This window comes from Atractosteus spatula, chromosome 14 (assembly GCF_055471065.1).
Source record: "Atractosteus spatula isolate fAtrSpa1 chromosome 14, fAtrSpa1.hap1, whole genome shotgun sequence".
Taxonomy (NCBI): domain Eukaryota; kingdom Metazoa; phylum Chordata; class Actinopteri; order Semionotiformes; family Lepisosteidae; genus Atractosteus; species Atractosteus spatula.
Window position 1 is genome coordinate 2,175,680 of NC_142719.1, and position 17,499 is coordinate 2,193,178.

General features: G+C 39.7%; 1 protein-coding gene across 1 annotated transcript in view; it reads right to left on the bottom strand.

The window, feature by feature from the left end:
* The window catches only part of csmd2 (CUB and Sushi multiple domains 2), a 266,444-nt gene that overhangs the window by 167,220 nt on the left and 81,725 nt on the right, over window positions 1-17,499 (bottom strand). The window contains exons 4-5 of the mRNA XM_088932853.1: window positions 9,839-10,033; window positions 5,282-5,489 (exon numbers count right to left, since the gene is read on the bottom strand). Of these exons, the coding sequence (XP_088788979.1) occupies window positions 5,282-5,489; window positions 9,839-10,033 (403 nt within the window). The remainder of the gene's footprint in view (window positions 1-5,281; window positions 5,490-9,838; window positions 10,034-17,499) is intronic.

A 17,499-nucleotide genomic window follows, 5' to 3' on the forward strand; every position in this document is an offset into this window, starting at 1 on the left:
CTCCCTTCATTCACAAGCATGCTTCTCAATAAATGAGGCCACACATTATAACTGAACGCCGTATTGCCTGCCTCTCGTTGTCTCGTCTGCCCCGTTTTTCTCTGGAAAATAACTACTGCAGAACATAAATGTTGCTGAGGACAAATGACAAATATTCTGTCACTTCAATCGCTTTGCCGTAATCTTTTGAGCAGGGAAAAGCAAGTGGCCCAATTACCTGCTCTCCATCGTACAAGCAGAGTATCAATGTAAATTCCCTTTCCCCCACGCTTGAGCGTTTTATTATATGAAACACTTAAGCTCATGATAGCATCCCATTTGCTTTATGTTGCCTGATGGATGTGAAGCCTTATAACAGCAGAATTAGGCAAATGCCTTACCCTTGTGCTGAAGTGGGTGTGGGTGCTTGCTTCTGTGTTCAATTTCACAAGTCAGGAAGCAGATAAAGCATAGCACTGTGGACAGTACCACCACCCTTCCCAAAAACATTTGTGTTTTCCAAAAAAAGAGGGGGCAGCTTCAGGATGTCTTTGATTGCTAGAGGTACAGTAAAACAGCTTCTATCAATTCCATTTCTTGCAGGAGTGATAGACATTCCTCAGCAGCACCTTTGAAATATTACAGTGCACAAACTGCAGAGTTAGCTTTTAAGAACTAACTAAATAGCACAACTGTTAGACATTCATCTACAATGGTGTTGAGAGTAAGGTGGGGAGAGCACCAGCCGGTAGAAACTGATTACTATGCATTAAAATAAATGAATGAAGATTTTCATCTTAGGCCATTGGCAACATAGTGTCTATTTCAGACTTCTGAGCACTGCCACCATGAAAGGAAAGTCCTTTTGCATTTGGCTAAAGCTGTAAAAGTTCCACAGTAGATTTCTGCTTGAAAATATGTGCATTTTAATCAAGTACAAAAAATATTCACTTGAAAGAACATCCAAAAATCAAGGTATCAGAATGTAAAATAAATATTCAATTTTGTTTAAATACAGGGATTGGGATTGGGAGAGGAGTGGGCAAGGGGAAAAGTGAAAAAGAGGAAAAGGGATCCCAGCAACAATCAGAATAAGAAAACATCTCTCCAAAGGACTGCTTACATCACGAAATGATTAAGGCACGTAATCATACATCCATGAGTAGATACAGTACAGACTGAGCTCTCATAGAGTCACTGTGTTTCTCTCTTACTTTAATAATTTTACTTTAAGAGCTGGTTTGTGGTCCCCTGTCAAGAGCTCCTGTTAACTTCATACTTTGAAGGCATAGAACACTACAGAGAAGGGTTTTTTTATTTGATGAATGACCTTTTTTGTCATCCGATTCCTCTTTTTTACCAAAATTCCTTTGGAGCAGTTAATCAATACATCATGTTCTGCAGAGAGAAGGAACATTCTACAAACAAGAATCAGAGATATTATTGGACTCCAGTTCACTTGAAGGGTTATCCTTGATGGGGAGAGAAAATAAGAGGTTGCTGTTCTGGGCTTGAAACCCACATTTTTTACACTGTAAAAAAGGTGAATCAAACAATATTAAAATAAGCCAAAAGAAATATGAACTTTCTACTTTGTATCCTTTGCAGTCACTATGATCCAACTTCAGAAAGTCAAGGTGTTACTGTTTAGAAACTCAAAATCTACTTGTCCATCTGATAAAAAGAACAATTTTCTGAATGACCCTGAAGTGTGTTCACTAGACATTGCTGTTGCTGACAGAACATCAGGTGCACCAGAAATTAGGATCCATAAGAGAAATATGGATAAATGTAAGGATAGAAACTAGTTTGCATCAATTATTATTATTTTATGAATCATATACAAAAACGTCAAAAAATGCTTTGCATTGATTTGCAATTCTGTCCCAATGCAGCTCTGGAGGATTCATTTTTTAGCAGGTGAGAAACCTTGCAAATGAGAGGCCAACTGGCCCATCTAGATTCATCAGAAAGTAGAGTGTTTTCTGTTAGCAGTGCTCCGAACCCTTATGGTGATTGAACAGACTGCTACCCGGGAATACAAGAGAGGTTGAAGATCAAAACCTACTGTATTTGCTCAGAATGTATATTGATCAAGGGCACCATTGAGACCAGGTCAATGGTTGAGTGCTAATTGCTGCATCAGAAGACTTGTGTTTTAATAGGAATAAACGACAGGGCCTTTGAAAACCATGCTCAAGTCTCACGCACCCAGACACGTCAATACTTCTGCTGGTGTCACACACAGCCTAATCAATGTTGGCATGAGGAGTACTCCACACTCCAGTTACCCATTCATTATCCTTAATGATGGCAAAGCAGGGGAGCTCTGTTTATCTATTGAGAATGGACGGGAATCTGATCATACAAATAAGGACCTTCCCTGAGATTATTACCCACTTTTTTTCTTTCTGTGACCTTGGCTGTGTTCAGGTTCAGCCTTCCAGTCTAAATGCTTTGAACATGCTGGCTATCAATCCACATAGTCACTGATGCCCCTCCACCACAGGCCAACACCAGCAGCTTCCGAAAAATACCCATTTCCATTTTTCTTCTAGTCTTTCGATAATTGTTTATGCATTATGTTCCTGGTGTGAGCAGCCAGAAATATTTTTTTCCCTTGGACATATGGATCGGTTAATTGCCCATGAATATAATAGGAGGAAGATGGGGAAGCGCAAGTTATATTTACAGTCTTTTCAAGTGCACATCAAGGTCAAAATGTCATTATAGTCTTTCCCTAGTCCCCCTCCCTGCTTCCATTATTAATGGTCCTTTTAATTCAGTCCTGTGCTTTGGTGCGAATTCAGACTGGTCTTAGAATTGCTGGAGAAGTAGCCACCCCTGGCAATCGATCAAGCTTAACCCACTCTATCGGGAACTGTGTTCCTCTATAAGGAACGGCTTCATTTCAGGAGTTATTTATTGCACTAAACAAAAGCTCTGAACATTAAATCCAGCCATGCTGTGCATCCCAAAGCTAAGTCTCATTGCTCAATAATACACAGATGTCCAAAGAGCCTGTTCAGCAGACAAAAGGTGCAAGCTGCAATTTATATGTCATTAAGTGACCACCGTAATTGGGTTCCCGTGGTGACGCTTAATTCCATTCCTCCTTGATTAGGCCAGGTGATATATGGCAAAACTGTCCGCAGTGCGTCCCTGTCATGTGCAGTATCTAACAGGCTTCAGAGCTGATCCAATTAAGCAGAATGCCTCTTCAATTGCAGGGGCTGATCTCCGCATGCCTTGTAAGCGATATGTTAAGTAACAGGAAGAGCCGCTCAATTAGATTTCTCTCCAGGTCGTCAGCAGACACTGCAGGACAGGTTGTCAGCAGGACAGATATGTTCTCTATACTGTACATTCTCTCAACATGGGACTTTTTCTTCCACTCACAAAGAGACCTTGATTAGATCACAAAAAAAAACAGTTATAACCCTCACAGAAATGTCCTTCCAATCTTTCTGAAAAAGTCTCTGAATAAATGGGGAATATACAGACTATGTGATATATTGAAGACATTTTGAGCATGTTTTAAACCAAGTTAGATCTAATAAGGAATCTTGCAACATGTTTATTCTCTAGCTTCTTCTAAATTTGTTGAACCCTAGAAAGAGAAGGTGGTATTTCTAGTGAACAAACTAATACAACGTCAATGAGTACTGCGGGAATTTTGATGGTCAGAGTTGGGTGTTGGAGAATCTTCTGGCATTCATTGCAGTAGATGACTTTAATTAGTTAATTGAGATCATTCTTTCTAGCAGCCAATCTAACTTTATACATTTGCAGGTACTAGATGAGACAAAGTACTCTGTTTTCTAGCTGTGTTACAGAAGAAATACAAAGCTGCTGCTGATCACTAATTAATACTGCACGAACCCAACACACTGTTTTTTCTTTTTGTTACTTCTAGAAGAACATTCCACCAGCCACGAAGTTTTTATCCTCAGTGCCTCAGAGGCAACTACACAGCACTGAAAACAATGCACACCAGACCCCAACACACAGCTTGTTTGCTCCACATCTTTGCAACAGAGGGTAATGAGCCCTAATTATGTAGCATCAGCATGTTAGTTAAAGGAATTGCTGCTTCCACATATGCTGCCTTCTATCAACAAATCAGCCGCAAGAGACACCTACAGAATGTACACAAACTGTGCACTCAAGAGGAAGTGCCTGTGCCTGAGGCAGTGGATCTGGATGCACATAGTGTGTAAGAGTGTACCGAACAGCCTTGGCATAGAAATGATACCTGTTCTGCACAATACCAAGCACAATACAAAGCAGAAACCCAGTAACATAGAGCTTAATATTATGCATCAAGCAAGCAGGGCCTGGGGCAGGTGCTTATGCACAACAGCAGAATCTGCTCCACAGCTGAGAAAGGGCTTTTTTCTTGACCTCAACAAATCCACTACCTTCAGCAATGCTCAGCTAACTACTTCTTTCTTAAAATAACAAAATGTGTGGCAAACATTACTTTACTAAGCCTTAAGTGTCCATCAAGGAGATTTGCTCTGGACGGTAAAGCGAATGGTAAGATGGCAGGTATAGCTTTCCTTTGTGCTTCACAGGCCATATACAGACGTTCAGCCAGCAGGAGGGTGTTGGAGACAAATGAACAATTCTCCTGTGATGTTTTATGAGGACACATCTCAGCGTACTGCATACAGTATATACAGTTATAGAGAGAGGAACACTGTGCCTTTTAGTTTCAAGCTGAGTTCTAAATCTCCAGTGCTAATTAATGACCTAATTGATCTGCTTGTTTATTTAGCCTATTTAACTAGTTTCTTCAGTCTTGAGTGTGAAAAATACCACTCCTTAAAGTTACTGTTGCCAACACCTTATTCATACAGAGCAGTACCCAGTCTCTCCTCATTTTGATTGCAGTTATTTCTGACAAAACAGTTCTTATTAGTCGATCAGTTTATGAAGAACAGACATACTGTAGGCGAGAACAATACTGTCAGACATCCTTTTTTTCTTTGGCAAAACTCCAGTTGGAAACAATGTATAAAATTCCCATACTGTAGTAAAAGTTCTGAAACTCAGAAATTCATAAGGGGTTGATACCATTTACAAATCTCATTGGGACTTTAAGAGTTGAAAGCAACTTGACATATACTGCATGCCCCAAATAGAATACAGAAAACAATTAGCCTGTAGCTGGAGCAAAAACCAGAAGACACCGTGGTCTTCCTGGACCAGGGCTGGGAACCACTGATGTGGAGTGTGTGTATATGCCAGTTAATGTAAAAGCAACAGCTGATCTCCAGGACAGCACCGAGATACTTGCCACTGTGAGGAGCCATCGGTGCCACTGATCTCCAGCACGTCGTAATCATCCTCCAGCTGGAAGTCAGAGAAGACCAAGGCGATGGTGTCCCCAGGCTCAGCCAGCACAGTCCAGGTGCAGTCGGCGTTGTTGTTGTATTCCTGTGGGTAATTGGGGCTAGTGATGACCCCACTCTGACCCCGCAAGGTGCCACCACAGCCATCGTCCGCTGGAAGGGACACACAGGAGGAGACAGCTGTTATAAGCCAGGGGCCAGCCTGTCTTGATCTGAGCCTCTGCTCAAAAGGAGAAGGACAAAAGCGCTCCTTGAGTAATAATGAGCATGAATGAATCAATAATGAATAATGCAATAATGAATCAATGCTCAGTGCACTTTACATGCAATAACATTGCATTATTGAATTTGTTCATAATTAAATGCAAAGGTTCAACTGCAAGAAGATAAATTGGGTGCCTCAGCCCAAATATTATTAATATAGCTTTATTTAACCCAATAGATCAATGATGACCTGTAGAATACGCATGAATACAGTAGGGTATTACTACAGTATATGCTATTATACACAACCAATCTTAGCAAAGCACCGTGCTCGAGGGTACAACAGTAGTGCTCCATCCAAAATCCTGAACATAAATCACCAGTGTCAGATTTTGGTGATGGGGGAAAACTAGAATTTTCAGGTCCATTTTTTCACTAAAATAAGTATGAAGTATACAGTATGTAGGAATTGGTTAGCTGATTGTTTGCATTTAATTTTGGTGGTAAAAAATGCTCCAAAAATTAGTTTAGGAGTTTCTCACATATTGGACATAAGGCTAAAATTAACAAAGCAACTAGAAACTACAGTACTCTCAGAAGCTCTTTAGAATGATAAAGTTAAATTTAATGTAACATAAATTAACCAAAAGGAAAAAAAAGACACTTCTTCGGAGTATCACATCTGGGTAAGTGATGAAAAGTCTTGAAAACCGAAAGTTATAAAAAGCTCCTGTCTGACCTCATTTTCAACGAACACTGACAAAAAAGTTCCCAAGTCCCAACCAAAAGCTGTAACATAAAGTTACGTTTCGACATTAATTCACTTCAAGGACAGGCTGCTCAGCGCAGGAGAACAACAAAGTGATGAAAAAGGGTGCCGTCCTGACAGTGAGAGGCTGATTAATAAGGTCCTGTCAGTGCGCGCGTCTGGAAGCAGGTCAAGGCTGTGTCTGGGCATATCAGGCTTGCAGTGACAATCATCCACAGAAGGCAAAGACTAAAACTGGATCAGTGGGTATTGGGCTTCATCTCTAATCTTCTGTCTTAAAAACCTTTCAGTGAGCTGAAATGTTGTTATGAGTGTTACATACTAACATGACTTGGCATATAGAGTGTGCTCCCAAGGATACAGTGTGTCGTTGAAGTATAGAAGCAGGAAAGCAATCCCAGTGCAGCTGTGCTTTTAAAGTAAACTCCCCTCATCTGTCCAGTCATGTTATATTCTTAAGTTAAAAAGCAAAACCAATCCTCCGCCTGGCATTGGTTTATATGCGCGTCTGCAGCTCCAGCAACATGGCTGTGCAAAATCATCACTCTTTTTTCTAAATGTACAGCTTCTTCATAGAGAGGTCCGCAAAGGTAAATAAAGAAAACAAAAGGAGAAATTCAAATATTTCTATCTAGGATTTTTTCCCTATTTCCCCCCTGTGTAGAGCAGCGCTTAATTCTTGAAAGCCTTTATTTGCAGAGTGGCTGTGGCTCTAGACAGGGAGACTGCAGAATGATCATCAACATTACTTATCGGAAGCAAAAACACAGTACACACAGTACCTGCCAGTCGGCGGAAGGCTCAAGTGTGATCCCGAGGTTAACATATTTCAAATATCATCTGAAAAACATCCCTTCACGACAGGAGCATTTGGAGACTGGCATTGAGTAAACAATTGCTGTTGACATTTAGGTATTGCTTCAGGGGTGCACACACTATGTGTTGGATATAAAAGGCACCAGTAAGTTAGAGGCCCTGAATGGCTAACATGCTCTATTTAATAAATTCTTTAAAAAATAAATGTAACCATTCTTAGAGATGTCTGAGGAACAGCAGCAGGTCGGGTGTACCCATAGGCCATGGCATTTATAAGTGTCTTTAAACATTTGAACAAAAACATACTGAACATGTACATAGATGCACGCATTACGTGGATATTGTTTCTGCAATCACAAGTCATACTATGAATGTAAAATAATGTATGAACAATGAGAGTTTCACACCACTATATACAGTATATATGTAAATAGAATAATTTTACTAATTATTAAGGGTTCTTAATTATTAATTATTATTATGGAACATGTAGCATTTTATTTAGCTGTGAGCATACTGTTGTGAAATTCATTGTCATCTGTAGAGTGGTAGTATGACCAGATTTTATACATCTATTTTTCTAAACTTAAGTTTGTCCAGAGGAGAGCTTATTGGAGCACTACAATAAGTTCCTCATGAACCCTTTTTTGACAATTTAAAAAAGATCAGTGGGATGCCATGACTGCTGCAGTCCAAATTTCTTCCTGGCCACCAGGATCTCCGGTTTTGAGGATGCTCTCAAAATGTGCTGTCTGTCACAATCTGGACAACTACAGACCTGCAATCCTGTGAACAACGCTTAGGCTCAATCTTGGGGGTCAAGCTTACACTACACTACACGTCCCTAAAACTGTATGTCTACACTAATGCTCATTTAATTCTAAAAGTGATGCGTTCAATGAGCTTGGTCCATAATGAACTACTGCACAGTTTAAATACGTTTCACTTCAAATGAACCAATAACAATAAATATGGTACATGATTAACTTTTTTGTTGTTTGCAACAAAATCACTCACAGAATAGCTGGGAGTACATAGATATTTCTAAGAAATCGAGGAGGATGCAGCAGACAAAACATTCAGGACAGATCTCTGTAATGGGAACCATGGTTAACTTGTCTCCTGTACACCTCCCAGTGAAGTTTCTTTTGTGGATTTTAAAACCTTAAAAGCTTGGCCACCAGTATTAATTGTGTGCTTTGTTTGGCCGCTACTCAAACACTGGAGCTAGCGCAAGGACCCCTCCTGGCCATAAGCCTGACAAAAAGGAAAAAAGGAAACCATTGTTCTGACCATGCCTTCCAAAGCCTAGAAGGGATAGAAAAAGCCAACCATGAAACTGTATAAATGTTGCTTGAATTATTGCTGTTCATGGTCAGATTGTCAAATATGAGTTTTTACAGTAGAAAAGACAGTGCTGGAGGGAGGATTAGGCTCATAAATCAAGACTCTGATTAAAAAGTTTGTGAGAAGTTAATGTCTCCCTATATATGTATTTTTTTGCAAATATATTCAGGCATCCATCATCCCAGAAAAAGAAAAAAGTAATTTTATCTTAAACCAAAGGAAATGCGCTTTTAAATTGCATTGGGGAAGAGCGCAGTAAATCAATAGACAGAAACGAGAGAGCGGCTTGTTCTGCAAAAGTAAATTTACTGCTTGCTGTAAACAAAGAGGAGGAACAGGGTCACATCTGCGAAAAATGTGGTCATTAAAAAAAGCTAACAAGACAAAGAGGTGGCACAGTTTTCCAAACACTCAGGGAGTGAGACCTTTTGTTTCTGTGAAAACACTGGACAATGGGAAGGCCCACCTAAATTTAAGCTTCAGTGTCTAAAGAAAACAATGCAAGCATTATAAAAACATTAAAATTCCAGATAATACATATTGTTGTTTCTCCAAAACTGTGTGTGCTCCCAACCTGGACAATAGCAAAGTCACAAATAAAACCCGTGAAGAAAGTCCAGACAACACAGAATGTGAAGAAGAGTCTCTGCTCCACTTTGCATTGTTTGCTGTGAAGTGCAGAACAGTCTGATTATGGAAGCAGAGCAGGTGAGGAGGAGAGTCCTTATAGACATCTGGCTTGATCTGCTCTGTCATCTGGGACTGTGGTTTCTGGACCCCAGTAGACCTTTGGCACAGTTTTACATCTCTGAGAGAAAAGGAACTGAAGAAAGAAACACGATCGTAACAAAGCACTTGGCGTGCATTTGCATGTGGGAGATGAAGTGAATGTGTAGGGAGACGGTTTTCTTTGGCAGTCGGTTTCTTCCTGAGATCTTTGCGAGCGTGGGACTGTGAATGCAGAACAGACTCTGGGGTTCTCTCCCCCATGAGCCCCAGGCAAAATGTAACATCTTATTGGCACTTGCTGGCACCTTCAAAAAAAAATTTAGAGCAGCAACCGGGCAAGGGATTTTTCTTAGAAGCATTCGACTTCTTTTTGAGTATATTTACTAATTTTCTAGAGAGTAGCTTGTACTATGTTAACTCTTTTACTCTCTTTAACACTTTTTCTACACTGCACTATTACTCGATTACTAGTAATCTAGTAATTTTCTAGACTTCTGCTCTTTGCTTTGTTTTCCTCTTGTTTGCAACACTGCTTTTCGACTGTTGTAGTTCTTGTCAGTGTCCTCGGAATAAGCTGTCACACGAACAGATGATGGTCTGGAAGAGCAATTAAACCATCAGATCTCAGCCATCTTACCCCGACAGTAGGGCAGAGGGAAGTCCCAGGCAGCAGTGCCTGAAGATGTGGCGAGGCAGGAGAGGATGGTGTGTCCCTCCAGGACGTAGCCAGGATTACAGCTATACCGGATCTTGTCTCCAATGTTGAAGGTGGAGCCCTGCTGGATCCCATTCTGCAGGCGTCCCGGATTCCCACAGGTATAGCTGGGTAGAGCTATGGGATGAGAAGTGAAAGGCGAGGTCACAATACAAACGAAGCTTATTGTGATCTGAACCGTGCACAAGGCAATCGAAGGATGCACTGCTGATTAAGAAAAAGAGATGAAGACAGCTAACTCAAATTACAGTATGTCCAAACTAGACATACTGTATAAAAGCACATAACAGATGTATTTTTAGTATTGAAATAATCTTGGGTTTTACCATTTCCAATGTTAATCAGAATGCATGTCCATACACCACAGAAGATGTCTAGTGAAAATTTTAGTTGCAGAAGATTCAGTAATATTTTAAATAAGCAAATGACTCTGTCCCCAAAAATGGTAACCATGCTTACCATGGTGTTAAAAAATAATACAGTAACATACCAGGCTTTTAATGAAGATTTATTTTAAAATGTGCATTTTAAATTTCCCAGATGTTCAATTCATGTTCAGGAGGGCACCGTTTACCTCCTGTTGAAAACCTAACAGCACAGCTCCAACAAACTACGACTCCTGCAATATGCTAATAATATAAGATTAGACCAAGGCAGGTGGCAAACAAGGAAGGTATTTTATTACAGTAATTTATGGATGTTTACAATTAATATAACTTAACACAGAGACATCACAAACATTAAAATATTATAAAAAAAATAAAATTAACGTGATTACAATGTGTATGTCCTTCACAAATTAGCAGCACAAAAGCAATGAGGCTTGATTAGATTATGCAAGTGCAGGCTAAATGCTTTTGAGTAAATTTTCTTTGCATACAGTGTAAAAAACCCAGCCCCTCCTGGTGCTGGAACTGAATACCAGGAGCACACATTGAAAGAGTAGAGATCCTTCACCTCTGTCACTTCAGTCTGCACTTCAGATGAATTGCACAACAGTGTGGGCTAAATTTTGGAGTGCAGAAGGACCTTGTCGCCAATCAGGGGGAACAGCAAGTACAATGATGGCAAATTGTATCTCTGGGCTTAATGTGGGAACAATCAAAGCTGATTTTGAAACTGATTCAAGTTATTAGAAAAGGACATTGTTCTGTTTCTTTTTTAGATTGTCTCTCTAGAGGAAACAAGCCAAGAAACAGACGGTTCAGATGCTCAGATCAACAAGCTACTGCAGTATCAACCAAACAAGTGACACGTGGCCAAATTGCCTCTTTCGTTCATCTTGTTTGTAACCTCTCTTATGGTCTCAGTGTTCAGTTGCACACAGCACTGCTTTAACCACATTCAACAAGAGGTATACTGCCATTCCAAAAATTCTTTTTTTGGTTTTAATGGGCCTTACTGTGTAAGGAATAGAAGACTGCCCTGACTTTTCCTGTTCAGAGACACCTGTCATAGTAAGAGGCTAAACAATCTGTCTGCTTTATATAACTACACACGGCATAACTAAAGACTAACCTAAAGATAGGATGTTGTAGCAAGAAATACCTCTTCAGAATCTTCAGTTGTATGGCTTATGCTGTTCATAAAAGTAGAATTAACAACACTCTCTTAAATGCTTTTTAAATACAGCCCAAGGTTATACTCTTAATTACCTGTCACATTAAAAAGACCTTTATGCTTTTATTAACGTTTTGTGCCATTTGCAATGATAACTGGATTAATGCTCTGATGCACAGCTTTCAACCTTGTGACGTGTTTGTGCCAGGCTAGACTGCTGAGGATATAAAGGACCTCCCCCCACTCCCAGAGTCTCCAGAGTCTTTTTTCCTGAGCTCTGGATGCGCTACAATGTCAGAGAAAATGTAATTTGTATTTCCAGGTTTTGTGTTACATTCAATTCAACCATAAAAGCCTAATTACTCTTCCTTGTCTGCCCACATTGCTTTGAGTCTCTTATAATAACATGCCATCCAAACTGCTGGTTTGTTGATTTTTTTCTTTCCCTCTCCTGTTATCTTAAGTGATTGGATTTATATGTCTTAGAGAGGCAGTGATATAATGAGAGATCCGGGCTAGAGGGTTGATAAGTAAGATGAACGACTATCCTACGCCTCCCTTGCTTCTGGAGATACACAAGTACCAGCAATCTCCCCTCCTCAAAAATAAGCACACTAATAAATAAATTAACTTATCTCCCCAGTATCCTTGAACTGACTGTTGAGAAAACAGCTACTCAGAAAAGAAAAGTTGCACCAGCTAACTAGACAGAATGCAGTATGTACTCCCTCTGGCTTAATGGTGCCCAGCTCTGCAGCTATGGTATACCACCGGAAGCACGCTACTAGTTTTGAAGCAGCTTACTCATTGTGCATCAGCTGCACCAAGTGCCCATTCACTGCCCACTTTTTCTGGATGATGTGCCATTCAGTAGTTCGCTCCAGATTTAATCAATGCCATGAGGTGAGGCTGTTTAAAGGGTTTGGGCATTTAAAGTCTATTTGGCATAACTCATCTGGCTGAAAAAATGGTAAGGTGACCCTAAGTTCAAGGCTGAAAGGACCCCAGAAGAAAAAGTCTTGCAACAGATTAGACTGCCCTGCCTATGTCTGTCCAGCATTTTCCTCATTCATTCTGCAAAAGAGGTCCTGTCAGATCGCTGCTGTGCTATAAAATGGCCCTGCAGACATTGGAATTGAAACTTCACACCAAAGGTAGGGCTTCGAAACACAGGGCAGAACTATTTGTTAAGCTTTCTTACCATACATACAGCCACACGAGTATATCACCATTAGTTGTGACAGCACTTAAATGGAGATTGAAACAGCTCCTGTGTCTGTTAAGCAACAGGTGATATTTAAAATTCCACTGGCAGGGAGTTTTTTTTTTCCAGTAGACTGCAGAGAATCTCTCCTGAGCAGATATATTACTCTGTGGAGTCCAGCTGTCACGTGTATCCATTTTTTTATATTACATTTTTCCTGGGCCTATTGCATTTGTCACTGCGAGTCCATATTTCACTGCTCTCTGTCTGCCTGACAGACGCAATGCAGGCGTTTGACTGGCTGAAGCAGTTTCAGGCGCACCCCATTCCCTGGCCACCTGCTGAAGCTGCAATGTTGGGAAGCATCGTTCGTCACTGTCCCCTCAAGAACTGCCGAGGAACAACACCAACACATGCAGCTCTTGCTTCCTGTGTGACAAGTGAGTGCAGCCATCATCAACAAGGATTTTAAATCCTCCCTCTCTGTTCTCCCATTAGGATTCCTGGCCTAGAGAGTTCCGAGGCTACATTTTTAACTCTACTCTCGTAACTGAAACCCAAAAGTAAATTTCAACACCAGAGTACAATTCACAATTCACAGTTAACTTGGAGATCGTCCAGGGCTGCTTCTGAATCACAGTGGTCAGTGTTGGCCACAAAGCTCTGCAGGACCTTCAGTCAGATCTCTCAGTCAAATGAAGGAACACATCTGCTTACATTTTAAAAAAAGATGTCCAAACTGCATTTCATACCAGTAAAGGTTCCCAGCACTCATCCTGGGCACTGTACCTGTTGATTTTTCATCCAGAAGAACACTATACTTAACTGAACCCTCTAATGGATCAATCAAGCTTTTTTTTCCATTTGATTTGGAATTTGATTTGAGTTACTTACAGTACAATAATTAAAAGGCTACTACTCCCAAAATATGAGTTAAGGGTTTGTGTAACAACAGGTGTGTGTGAGCCTCCAGGCCTGTCATGGGGAACCCTTGCTGAAGAGTCACACATACAATTTATAAAAATAATAGTAATTTGACTTAAACAATTTAATGACACCATTTAGAAAAAACTCCCATATAATGCTCCTCAAGCACTACTAACCTAGCTGTACTTGTAACCTGGGCTTAGGCATCCCACAGATTTATAACCCTGTTCTTACAACACCAACATAAAAAATCTGCTATCAAGACTGGGATTCCCTTGGCATGCAGAGTGATATGTGACCAAACGTATCAGAGCAGATGAATGCTTAGATGTCCTCCAAATCCCACAGATCTCGGCAACAAATATTTGGAGATCCTCTGAACCGAAAGTGAGGTGGGGAGGGGTGCTAGCCAGGTAGAGAAGAAAATGGAAACGAAGCCAGCTGGAATATCAGGTGGCGTTGGTGCTGCTGCTTAATCTTATCTCCAGTGGAAATAAATTGTTCCTGCTCATGAGGTTTAACCTATCTACTCCGAAAGGCTGAGACACACACTGCACAGCTTCCACTGCTTATGATAAATTGTCATCCACATTTATTTATTAAGATTAATTACTTATTAATGACAATTGAAACTTCTTGTCAATACTAAAAGAAGCTGGCAAACACAAGGATGGACACAACAACAATAGCAGCAGCGCAGGAAGCAACAACAAAAATAACTCCATCACAACAGAAGGAACAGCAGTAATTATGATAATATCTGTAATATTAAGCTAGAATACAGCTGTGGCTTCTGACTCATGAAATAAAATAAGAGGAAAGTTATTGTGTTTTCTTTGGTGGAGAGAGAAGATTAATCAATTATTTCCTCACATTAATCTTGATATTGTGTCCTGTCTGAGAATGAGAAATGACTGTGACACTGATCAGGGCACATATCGTATTTCCTCTGCGATCAATATACACTGTGTCAATCTGGGTTTCAATCAATCTTCATCCTTCTTTCTGTGTTATCAGGAACCTTCATGGACATGGTATCACATCAACTCGGGTTATGCAGCAACACAAGAAACACCAATGTAAATGACATATCATATGTAAGAAAGAATTGGTGATGCATTTTTTAGTCTAAGCCTTATATAAAAAGTGTGCATGAATAAAAGCATTTAACATAATGTAACCAAGATGTTCATAACCCAGTATGAAATGTTTATTTGAAACCTGGCCATGTAACCTATATTACTCTATAATAATAAATGTGAACAATCTGGGATGCTGGCTCTCGCACACAGCTGAACTCCACAACAGCCCCCCAGTGGCTCACTGATCTTGCAGGATTGAAACAATCCAGGTAGGACATATATCATTTATTACCCAGTGTCAGCTCTGGCAGTTGTATCTATCTTAAAATGACATGCCATGCCAATGACATGAGGAAGACAGCGATGAAATTCAGTGCATTTCAATATCATGTGCTACACATGTGCCCTCAGATGGACTCTTATTTTCACATGTGGGTTTCCTCCCACAGCTCCAAGACATGCTGGGACTGTAGGTTAAGTGGATTTTGGGAAAATTGGCCCAGGTGTCAGTGTGCATGTTTGTGTATGTGTGTGTGCCCTGTGATGGACTGGTGTGCCATTCAGGGTGAAGCCTGAAATGAGCTCGTTAATTGCTGGGACAGTCTCAGGTTCTCCCTGCAGCCCTGAGTTGGATGAGGTGATTAGAAAATGGATGGATGTGCTGTTTTGCACAGAGGAAGTCTCATTTAATATTTGAAGCTCAACTTCATTAATGCATTCAGAATGGGAGAATGTTTCACAAGGTATCACACATCCATAAAGTGCTGGAAAAGCCCATTCTATTCCCTGAAATAAAATGTAACCCCTGAAACTGTATACAATAAGGAACACAATGCTTGAAGTTATGTTTTAGGTAATGTGCATATTATAGAACATGCTATATATAAATACAAACAGATGCTATAAATCATGTATATGAATGCTAGTTAGGTCTTTAGGCATTTCACAACATTGAGGGGTGAGGAACCATCTAAATATGTCTACACAAACGTATCTCATTGTAGAGAAATGCCAGAAGCTAATATTTACTCCTTTGTATATACATATAGTGAATAATGTGTATAAAAAATGCATCTTGGCCCTCTGGTATCAAAAACAAGTATAAATCAATTAAAATTATAATATTAAGTGTAATAAATGATCATGCAAATCCTACTTATTTGCCAGTAATATCTTGTTCATCCAAACACAGTAATTAAGAGAAAAAACTGAAAATATACAGTAGTGTTTGTTGCTTTGTGTCTGTATTTCAGTGTCTCCTTTTTGAGATTTCTGTCTGTCCAGAAGCTGCAGAGGTGAATTCTCTTCTGCAGTTGCTCTGCTGCAGTGCTGCTGGCTGTGACAACTGGACTGGTTGATAATTTCTCTTCTCCGTCATGGAGCTGGCCTGAAACTGCCTTGGAGATCATCTCAAAATACAGAGTTTTTTTCTCCTTGCCACAATATCATTGTTTCTCTTCCGTTCAGTGTAAGCAAAGGCAAAAGTCAATGAACAAGCATGAAATTCAAAATCCTTTCTACTGTGTTATGTACTGCAAAAGCACTTTTGCAATCCTGAAGTGGCTATTTGATCTTGTAATTGACTGAAAGACTGCAGCGTAATTTAGTATTTGTTTATCTGTCTAATTTCTTGAATCTACTTAACCAGTGTACTCTACTTTAAGCTCACGGGTAATTAATAGAAATTAATGTCAATTTCACTCATAATCCCTCCGGTATCATTTCTATACACCAGTGCCCAGAAGAATATAAAAAGGGTTACAGATTAAATGAGCCTTTTAGGTCATTTAGTTAAATGCTGTATTAATAAAACAGAACAGAAAGTCTAATGTGGCATTGGTACAACCAAAAAATCAATAAAATAATTACTTGTTGTTTGACAGAATCCCCATCTTTGATATGTAGCATCATATTTATTTATTCTTGTTAACGTTGATCCTCTTTCTCAGACTTGTTATTTTGTCTGTCACAGGACATCTTTTACAGTAGATATAAATAAAAACACCTTAGGAGACCACTGACTTGGATAAGGTAAATCTAGATTTTCCAAAAGTTCTGTACATCAGACAGCCCTGAATCAAATATTGATTCCAGTGTCCTGGGAAAGACACTTTCCCAGTGTTTTTTTTCTCAACAACATATAACAGTTTGTGCAATTTGGCTTTGTCTTGTTTGTTCCTCCTACAGGAGACACTGAATCATAGGCAGGTGAGAATCACAATTAAATCCTCTCTTTATATATGCAATAGTACAGTGCAAAGAAATAACTATATGAAAACTCTCCCAGTGCAGTTTTTGTCTCATTCGTTTCCTTAAACTCAAACTGAATATTTTATCGCACATCTTTATGAAAAGAAACAAAGTCACTGTTACCCTCTTATTCTTTGGAGGTTTCACCACCCCATGTTCAACCTCAAACAATCCAAGAGACTCCTCAAATTTAAATTCAACCCAGTCCTGATCTCTGTGCCAGCCTCACAGGGGCTTTTTTATTTTCATTGGAGTATGTTTTTAAATCTTTTGTCCTTTTCTTCTTAAGATGATTTTCAAAAGTGGACTTTCTGAATATTAATCTCCCTGGACATTTGGGATGACTGGCACAATGTGTTTTGTATAATAGAAGTCCACACAGTTTTACAGTTCTCGTTCATTTGAAATTGGAAATTGCATCTCTTATTTGACTTATCCTACAAAGTAATGATGAGCTTGATATACTGTATATGATTTACTGACTCATTGAGAATTGTGCTGATTTGTTTTTGGAAGTTCAAGTACTGTAGGGAGCTGCGTTAGCATGCGCAGGCTACAAG